This window comes from Solanum stenotomum, chromosome 12, assembly GCF_019186545.1.
Source record: "Solanum stenotomum isolate F172 chromosome 12, ASM1918654v1, whole genome shotgun sequence".
Taxonomy (NCBI): Eukaryota; Viridiplantae; Streptophyta; class Magnoliopsida; order Solanales; family Solanaceae; genus Solanum; species Solanum stenotomum.
Window position 1 is genome coordinate 28,649,743 of NC_064293.1, and position 10,279 is coordinate 28,660,021.

Sequence of the window (10,279 nt, forward strand, 5' to 3'; positions counted from 1 at the left end):
TTGTGATACTACACTGGGTGTATTGTTGTTTCTTGAGAAGTATTAAGTAAAACCTTCAAACTCACTGAAGTCATTGGAATTTCAATTAATACACTAAAATTGTTCTGTATTTCTCTATTACGTAGCTGAATCAATATGAACAAATGTGAAAAGAGAGAATAAAAATATATCAAAATTGATAGATCAAAATTTTTGCCAACATAAAAATAAATATTGACCTCACAAGAAAGTACAGAGAAGGCTATTCCTCCTTTTAGCATGAGCCAAATTGGGCAATGAGCAACAAGCTCAATATCACGAATGATTCAAAGGATGCACAAAAACTCCATTTCGAACATCAGCAATACGTCCCCACCTTCCTAGGCGAGGTTCCTGCATATCAGCGCAGATGATGGTACATGAGATAAAATAGCAATATACAGACTATCAACGATGCTTCAGGTGTGAATTCAATGCGTCCCTGTGCTAGAGAATATTGGATGATATTTTGCACATCATCAGCAAACTATGCTCATTACAAAATAAGGTACTCAGATCAATAACCCAAGTCTGACTCAAAACATAGTATTTTTCTACCCAGATGAGTCTTAGTCCACATATACAGTTACCCCTATATCTAAGAAGCTTTTTGGATATCGAACCAAATGTTCTTTCATCCACAAGGAGAAAAAGTAGTCACTTTCAACTCCAAAAATGTGTCATCTATGTTAGTTTTCTGCAACCAACTCAAAATGTTCTCATCATTTCCACACTCTGCTCCCCATACCCTAAGAATACTTGTTCAGGTAGGCCATTTGCCTTTGTGCAAACAAAGGAGGGAATCTTGCTACTATCATCACAATCAAATTTCAAGTTTCAGGTGCCACATATCTTTGTTAGCAAACCGTTTTGAACTTACTCAAGGATAGAACACAGCAGAAGAAATGATAACTTTATGAAAAACTAACAAGGAAAAAGATTTGGTTCTTTGAAGGACAGAAGAAGAATTAAGACTTTTCCTGAAAATGTCCAAACAAGTAACGGCAAAGACAGGAAATCATACTAAGAAACTATAACTAATCATCCCAAAAAAAAATAAAATCTAATCTCTCTATAAAAGAATTAACTTGTCATCTCAAATACCTATAGTCCTAAGAGGACACTGATCACAGTGGAAAAGAATTGGCGAAGCAAAAAATTGTTGAGTGATGCATTGTACTATCGTATCAAGAAGTTGGATCATCAAAACAAACAAATATGGAAGAAATTAAATCTTTTTGATCTGTTCGGCTAAGTTGGAAAACACTGAAACATAAAAATGGAGATAGAACCATTCACCTGCCCTACTGCAGCAACCAAGAACTGTCCTGATTTTGAAAAAACTAAGGAATTTATAAATCCAGCCTGCATTAAAACAATGATCATATCATTATTACATTGTTCTAAAGAAGCAACATCAGTCTACAAGCAGCATACAAACAGCCCCGGAACTATTGCTTATAAGTCCAATGAATTGAGCACGCTAAATCTCATTTGCCAATTTCATTGAGCATCAAGAACAGTGAGCAAGGATACAAAAACGCTATATAAGTATTCGGCTTCTTCAAGTAAACAGAACAATGTATGTTAACCATTAAGTGCAACATTTAGCAGAGTTCATATATGGTGATCTGCTTAAGAAATTCATTGTAAGACTTCTAACTGGAAGATTTGACTTTTTTGAGAAAAGGGTAACTTTATATTCACACCAAACAACTAACTGGAAGATTGACTTTGATTTAAGATGTCGAAGAACTCAAGTTGAACATAGATAATGCAAAACTAACTAGAAAAGGCAATCTATAAACAACATTTTGGACAGCTGCTTAAGTCAGTTAACTTTTAAAAGCTCTATTTGTTCTACATATCGCAGAGGGAACTTTAGTTTAAACCAGTGCTAATGCCAATGGGTTAAAAATGTAAGTGTTGAACAATTTACTTGAAACCCTCACGGGTTTGTCTTGTTTGCTGATAAAAAAAGGGCCGGACTGTATTACCAAAGGGGATGATAGCAAGAGACCTTTTTTTCAGAAAATGTTCGTCTCCAAACAACCTTGTGCTTGCACCTCGACTGATCCAACCAAGCCTTGTAAGAGTGGGATGATTCACCCAATGTGACCTCTGCTGAGATTTTAACCTTGTTCCTAAGGCTGTTACTGCAGCTCTTTTTTTTCTTTTTTTTGAAACAGTTATCTCTTCTTCTTCTTTTTTCACTCCAGATCTTTAATATCTAGGTCAATCCCTTCGTGATATTAGGGAGAATTAGTGAGATTATGGATAGAATTGCTATACTGTCTCATTTTTTGGCAGGGAAGGAAACTATGTCAAATCAATATCCCCAGTAAAATCATAATACACTTCTCTCACTACAGGTGTGTGCAACAGTCACTATGTTGGCCATGGAAACAGATCTGGGAAGTGGATATACAAATGAAATTTGCATGCTCCTCCTGATTGGTGGCAAAAGAATCATGCTTGACACAAGAAAATCGGCAGAAAAGGGGTTTTCAGCTGTGTTCTAGGTGACTTTTTCTGTCAAAAGAAGTTTTCAGCTGTGTTCTAGGTGACTTTTTCTGTGAAAAGAACCCAGAAACAGTTAGCCATTTATTCCTTCATTGTCCAATAACAGACCAACCTTGGCATCTTTTCTTAGAAAAAATCCTTTTCCTTAAATATGGTGGAAGAAATCCTTTTCCTTAAATATGGTGGGTCTAAAATGGATGATACCTAGGAATACCAATAGACATTCTTAGATGCTGGAGCAGCAAAGGAATTCAAGGAGGCAGAACAAATGGTGGAATGGAATCCCTACATGTATAGCAGAAAGAAAGGGATGCAAGGTATACTGAAGGCAGAGTCAATCCTATCCAGAAGATCAAGTTAAATTGCATACATGTTTTTCTCTTTTGGTGTAAAAAAAGAAAAAGAAATGGTAAATGACTAACTATGCTCTTTGCCTTGTATACCAGTACAGATCTGCACTTTCTTAGTGCTAATTGAGCATTAGCAATAAACTGTTACCTTTTCAAAAACAATCTTGTTAATTGCTCTTTATTGTTTCAGAATAAGCTTCAGTGTGATTGGACTGACAAAACTAATCTGATATCAAATGAACTATGTTGGTAATGGCAGAATTTGTTTTAGTTGGCACTTGCTTGGAAAGAGGAGAAGAAGAACGAGAGTTGGCAGCACATTTCGATTTGCCCATTTCAGCATGCCTGGATGAACAGCCATAGATTTGAATAGAATTCTGAACAGTCTAAACTCCTACCAATTCTGCATTTTTATGGCCAACTCAAAAGCCCTGCAGAGTTATCATTTTTCTATTGAGACGAAACCATAATGTTGTAGGGTTAACATATGTCACTAGACCTGTATAGGGTTGGTAGCCCATCATGCCTTTCTAACACAATATTTTCCGCCTTTGTAATACTAGCAGATGTTAAGTGAGCCACAAAATCCAGTACCACGCACACACAGTATCCCCTCTACTCCTGGGTATAATTAAGTCACAGACTCCTAGTATTACCAAACTAAATCCAAAGAAGTTCCAAAGAATCAGATGGAGACACACTGAACGATTCCTTACCACTGGGAGCTCAAACAATGGCTGGATGCCTTTTGATTCATTTTCAATTGTCCACAGTCGAACAGACCCGTTGCCAGCTCCTGATGCTGCAAGATCACTATTTCTGCAGACTGTCAGCGCACTAACCCAAGAGAGTGCTGAAGAGGAATGACACTGAGGATTAAGGGTGCCATTTTCTGCAAGATTGAACACGTTTTAGTTTTTCAATTACCTTTTAGTGAAAGAATTCATATTGAAGTTAAATATCGATATTAAAACATACAACTAAAAGAATTCTAGCATAAGAGAGAGATAACAGAAAAATACAAACATTAAAGCTTACCCATGTGGCCATTTGATAGGGCCCCATTGCTCTGTTCAATTCCCACTGATTGCAATGAAGCATGTGCATTTTTTACAATGTGGACAGGCTTCTTCCTTGTTACGTTCCAGTGCTCAATACTTCCATCATCAGAACCAGATAGAAACTCATCATTATTGATGAAACAACAGCATTCAAGGGAAGTTGCTGGAGCACGAAATATCAATTGAGATTCCTCCGGAACCTATTGGCAGGAAAGAGGGAGGCAAAGTGGTAACGAAAATTATCAAGAGTCAGAACTATCTGTGGATGCATTAGCAAAGTTTAGTTGTAAAAAGAATTTAACTTGTTAACAAGGACACTTCAAAATTTGTTCTTGTTAATTCAAGAAAGAACCTTGTGCATTCAGTGGTACCACGAGTGGAACCTAGTCATAGAACCCTCTCAACTTAACTTTCACTTATGGAACTTCAAGGATATATCTATGATGACCACTGTGGCGAACCACAATACACTAAAAAGAAATTAAGTTATCGTGTTTAAAACAGAAAAATTAGATCCCCAAGGCAACTTCATAGTAGCACAAGACAACTCTCAGAAGATTAGATCAGCAACACCCATAACCTGAACATATAATCTTCTTAAAGTTTTTGTAACATCCCATTGAATCTGGGAGTAAGCAAGCAAGAATGCTTCTTTCGCTATTCTTACAACTGCACAAGGGATCCTCTCAGCAGGAATGGATCAGCAACACCTTTTTTTATCAGGTAAAAAAGTTCGTTTCCTAAATCAAAAGGCCAAAGTCGGTATACAAGAAGCATACCAAAAAGTAAAGAACCTACATAAAGATATGGTTCCGTACAAAAGACACCCAATCGACTATACAAGCCGGAACTACATCAGTTCACCAAAAAATAAATAAGGGATAAGAGACTACACTTCAACTGCCCAAAACTCGATTCTACCCCTTCAAAAGCCCTCCTATTTTTCTCTCTCCAAATGATCCACATCAAAGCCAGAGGTACAACATTCCATGCCCTGCTCTTTCTCCGGCTTTTTCCAGCTTTCCAGCAAAACAACAGTTTCTTCAGTCTTCACTTACATTGGCATCACCTAAGGTATACCAAACCAACTAAACATATCCCATCCTCGTTGCTAGGCTGCAGTATAGTAAAAGATGATCTACAACTTCGTCCGCCTCCTTGCACAAGTAACACAGCTGATACACACAACTTTCCTTCTCTTAAAGATTTCCGCCATCAAAACCACCCCTCCAGCAGCTAACCATGATAAAAAAGCACACCTACCTCAGCACCTTAGGAATTCGAATTGACTTGACAGGAAAAGCCTCCTTCGTCCTCACCAAAAGCTTCTCAAGGACTTGACAGAAAACACACATTTGTTCCCCAACTTCCATCTCATTGTATCGAGTCTTTCAACTAGCTCACAATGTTGATGTAGTAAAGTTAGCAACCTCTAAAATTCATTCACCTCCCTATTCTGGAAATCCCTCCTGAATCTCAAATCCCAAACCATCTCTGCCACTTGTGTCTACCTAGTTTGCTGGACTACCGCCTCCCTTTGACAAGATACTGTATACATACTCGGAATCTCATCTTTTAACAACAAATCTCCACAGCATATATTTCATAAAAATCTACCCATCCCTTCATGATATTCCTCCACACTCCACACCCTATAACCAACATATAATCTTCATAAAGATTTTCTAACATCCCATTGAATCTAGGAGTAAGGAAGCAAGAATGTTTTGTCTGCTATTCTTACAACCTTATAAAAAAAGGATTCACCAACTTAAATTTGACAAATTGCAAATCCTTAAAACTAGGGTTAACCCAATTTACATGCCTTAATTTCTTTTTAGTTGGACATCCTCAAACTCAATATTCAAGAATATAATGTTCTTTTTAAAAGACATCAATCTAATATTTTTACTATTCTTTTTTTTTTATTGAAGATATCTGACATCAGAGACTCAGTAACAGTGCTAGAGCAACCTTCAAGGAATCTTATTAGGAATTTTGAAAAACAAAAACTCTTAGATCCTAAAAAGCTCAGACCTCAGGCACTAAGGAAAGACATGCTGGATGACAACTCAACTAAATTATGCCTTTTACTGGAAAATATACACCTGTCATGAGAAGGACTTCTTCATCAACAAGACACAGATATTCGTTTAAATTCCTCAGAAAAAAAAAATCATTGAATACTTAAGAAACAACCAGAGTTTCTTTCACCACACAGATACATAGCTAGGAAAAAGAATTCCTGAAAGCAGATGAAAGGCCATGAATTACCTTCCATAAGTGCATGGTTCGGTCTCGTCCAACTGTCAAAACCCTTTCTTTCCTCAAAGAATCAATGGTTAGAACTTCACTTTGATGACCAAATAAAGTATTTACATAAGCTCTATCTTCCACATTCCATATCTTGATGGATCGATCAAACGACCCTGAAAACAGTTCAGAAGATCCTTGTCTGAATGTCAAACATGAAACAGGTCCCTTATGACCAGGGAATGCCTGTAAAAGAATCATCTCCATATTAGAGTATCAATGAAGAGTTAAATAAAGAATCAGTGAATTAGCCTCTTCAGATTTGAAGAGCGCAATTAGCTCCAAAAAATTGAACTTGCAATGGAAATGCCAATGAAGTCACTTTAGTGCTATTGCACTTGCAAGGAGAAGTCTGGCCAACACGAGTTTCAAGCTATCATCTAGCTCTACAGATTTAATTTGAGATATGAGAGAGAGAGAGAGAGAGAGAGAGAGTCAGAATCTAAAGGTGATCACAATACCTTAATATGCTGCCGTGTTCGGGCATCCCACAAATGAATGTGACGGTCCAAGCCTCCACTTGCCAAATAGCGTCCATCAGAGCTGACAGCCAAAGCTAAAACATGCTTACTATGTTTTGTTGCTCGACCTTGTGGCTCCTTTGCACCATGTGACTTCAATGCTTCATCAGTAGGCCATGCATACTTTTCTGTCTTTCCACTGTCCACGTCCCAGCTAACAATAGTACCATCTTTAGAAGATGAAAATCCCTTCAAGTCATCATCAGATAAAGTCACAGCAGTTACGGACTGTCGATGTTTCACTAAAATGTGAAATCCCTTGGTAGGCTTTTGAATCCTGAAGAATGAATAATGGTACAACTCAATAACTATCTAAAACCAATGTCCTTTTTTATTTAACTACTTGCAAAAATTGAATATCTCTTATCATGATTCATGGTAATACTGGAACACAACAGCTTGCGTAGCAATTATTTGATTCTCTAAATAGGAGATCATGAAATAGCAGCTTTCAACTCAAAAAAACCTCAGCTATAGCCTAGATGCAAGCACAACACATTCTAACATTAAAACAGAAACAAAGAACCATCATATTCAATTCATCCGCTAGTGATGATGGAGTCTAGGTCAGCTTGTGCATGGGATTCGAACATGGGCCATTTAGTTTAGATTGTAGGACATACAATCTCACTAAAATTAGTATAAATTTTACAATGTTTGATTGGGATTTAAGGAGATAAATCACCACCTAGAAATCAACATTATAACAAGAAAATGTTTATTTTGTTAAAAAAGTACAAACAAATATTTTAATTATACATTGTATACTAGTAAAATGTAATATATGAAACTAAACATTCAAAAAGGCATAATCTTTACATTATACACGCCCTGCATTGCAATCATTGCATTACTAATCTCTCCGCATATGATCCCTATATAGCTCATCTCTAACCCAAAGGACCTGTAAGTTGTTACTTATATACCTAACCACACCACCATCCCCCTGGGAATCCGGAATCCAGCAATTACATGAATTACTAAAACCCATCGAGCTATCCATGCCAGAACAGAGTAAATTCAGGTAAAATGGAATAACAATCCATACTTATCACACACCTGGAAGCAATAGCTTTTCTGGAACGACCACTGCCCTCCATCTGCTCCTTCTGCAACATGTCTACCATCCATGAGTCTCTCATTGCTTCCCTCTCCTCTCTATCATATTCCTCTCCACTCTCTCTTTCTTCCTCTTCCTTCCTCTTCGACTCCCTCATACTATGCAAAAATGTCTCCGCCAGCCTCTTTCTCTTCTCAGCTGCCGTCTCCTCCTCCTCCTCCTCTTCTTCTTCATCCTTCCTCTCATTCCTATCCACTCCTTCATCATCAGACCCATAAATGTCCTCTGAATCATCACTGCTCTCAATATCTTCATCATCTCCAAATCTCTTTCGCCTTTTCAAGTCGTTGTCGTCATTGAAAAATGGGTCGCTTTCAACTGAAAATCTCTTCTTACTACCCTTCTGGGTGTTTTGAGCTGAAGCTTTCTTCTTTTTCAGGTTCTTCATGATTCAATTGTGAGCTTAAAGTTCACAACTTTTGCAGAAATATGTTACAATCAGTTGCAAATTTGGACTGAAATTGAAATAAAAGCAAAGGAACAGTAATGTAGTGACTAGGGTTTTAGGACCAGTGAACAATGGCAGCACACAGAGTTTAGGGTTTAAGGGTAGTAGAAGAAACGGAAAGAGGGAGATGTTAGAAACGGGTAAATGGGCCGTGCGGGTTTGGGCCTCACACTAAGGTATAATGGGCGGAAGTTTTGCAACGGATCTAATTTATTTTGGGTGCTCTTTAATGGAGTTGTTTGAAACTAAACCGAAATAAATAAATTGAATCGAAAAAAAATATTGATTTATCGATATGGGTTATTGATTTAGGTATTTTGATAAGAGAAGATTATATAGCTAAGATAACATTTAGTACTTAATTATGCTACATGACTATAGTTTTAATTAATTATAGAAAATGGTTATTGTTTAAGAAAATTGTTAAATTGGGCCCCACTTTTTTTGTATAGAACGTGTAGTAACCCAATTTCCCGTTTATACAAATCTTCCCACTACCTCTCTCTTCCACTCTCACTTAATTTTCTCCATAAGTCTCTCAATCCCCCATAAATCTCTCAACCGAATCAATTTTAGATTTTGAAAAAACCCTTCCATCAATTTATTTATTTATATTTGTTTTAATTTCTCCCCTAGTTTAATATTTTTTCAGTCATAATCTCGATATCAGCCATAAGAGAATCACTCGAGGTATTCAAATGCATTCACAAAAATTGGGCCATTTTTTTTTATCTTTTTGTAAGGCAAAATAAATTGCATCTACAAGCAATTAATCGAAGAAGAAGAAGAAGAGACGGAAGAAGAAGAAGAAGAAGAATCCAAGAAGAAGTCTAATCTGAGTCAATGGACCAACAAGATGGGGAAGGAATTGCGGTCTTTTGTATAACTTAATTCGTATATTTTAATGAATTCATTTTTGTTTTTTTTGCATAATGTTACGGATTTTTCAGATTTTCAAACATTATTTTTCAGATTTTATACAAATATATACATTTAATTGTATATTTTTTTGTCCAATAGTGGTACATATACAATAAATTCATTTGTATTTATCAATTATCTTTTTTGTATATATAATTTGTTGATACATTTGATTTGTATAAGTTGTGAAAAAATTCTAATTGTATAACCCTAGCAGTCAATTAAATGTATAATAACACAAATATAATAATGAATCTAGTAGTCACTTCATACAATTATACAAATTGTATATAAATTATATTCTGATACATATACAAATTCATTATAAATTTTAGACATTTCCAGTAAACGCAATATCTAACTCATATAAGTCAATATATACAAATATAAATACAAATCAATTGATAATAAATATTTGTTAGTATGGAGGGAGTCATATTTGGTATGAAACTCTAATGAGATACAATTCCATAATTTATGAGATTATTTTCCTTTTTCTGAACCGAAATTGCTGTCAAAATTCATTAAATTCTTGAAAAATGAATTGTATATACTATTAAAATCATGTGAAATATACAAAGGAAAATATCCATAGCTACTGAAACTATAGCTATGAAACGTAATTAGGCAAACTATAGCTAGGGAGCCTAATTAAGTTTCATATAGTAGCTATTTGTGAAAATTCCCCTTTTGATAACAGTTTTGATTATTATGGGGCTATCAATTCTTAGGGTGTGTTTGGTAGGAAGGAACACACTTTTCAAAACTCTCTTCCAACTTTAAATTACAATATTTTTTTGTTGAAAAAATCAATTTATTTTGTCCCTATCCCCAAACTAGCCCCTCCCCCTCCCCCTCCCCCCCCCCCCCCCCAACCCAAAAAAAAAAATCACAACTTATAATTTTATCTTTAAAAAATAGTTCAAATTTTAAAATTTTCAATTTTTTTAACTCCACCCAACCCCTGACTTCCCCCCTCCCCCCTACAAGAAAATTTAAAAGTT

The 10,279-nt window shown here is 36.0% G+C and overlaps 1 protein-coding gene across 1 annotated transcript; it reads right to left on the bottom strand.

Moving 5' to 3' along the window:
• Positions 1-149: 149 nt before the first annotated feature.
• LOC125848708 (U3 snoRNP-associated protein-like YAOH) lies at positions 150-8,457 on the bottom strand. Its single transcript, XM_049528635.1, has 7 exons — positions 7,846-8,457; positions 6,727-7,063; positions 6,227-6,451; positions 3,930-4,152; positions 3,608-3,783; positions 1,318-1,383; positions 150-372 (listed from the first exon to the last, which is right to left on the bottom strand). Exons 1-7 carry the CDS (start codon positions 8,292-8,294, stop codon positions 295-297), a joined length of 1,554 nt encoding a protein of 517 aa, XP_049384592.1. The 5' UTR covers positions 8,295-8,457; the 3' UTR covers positions 150-294.
• Between the last annotated feature and the right edge of the window lie 1,822 nt (positions 8,458-10,279).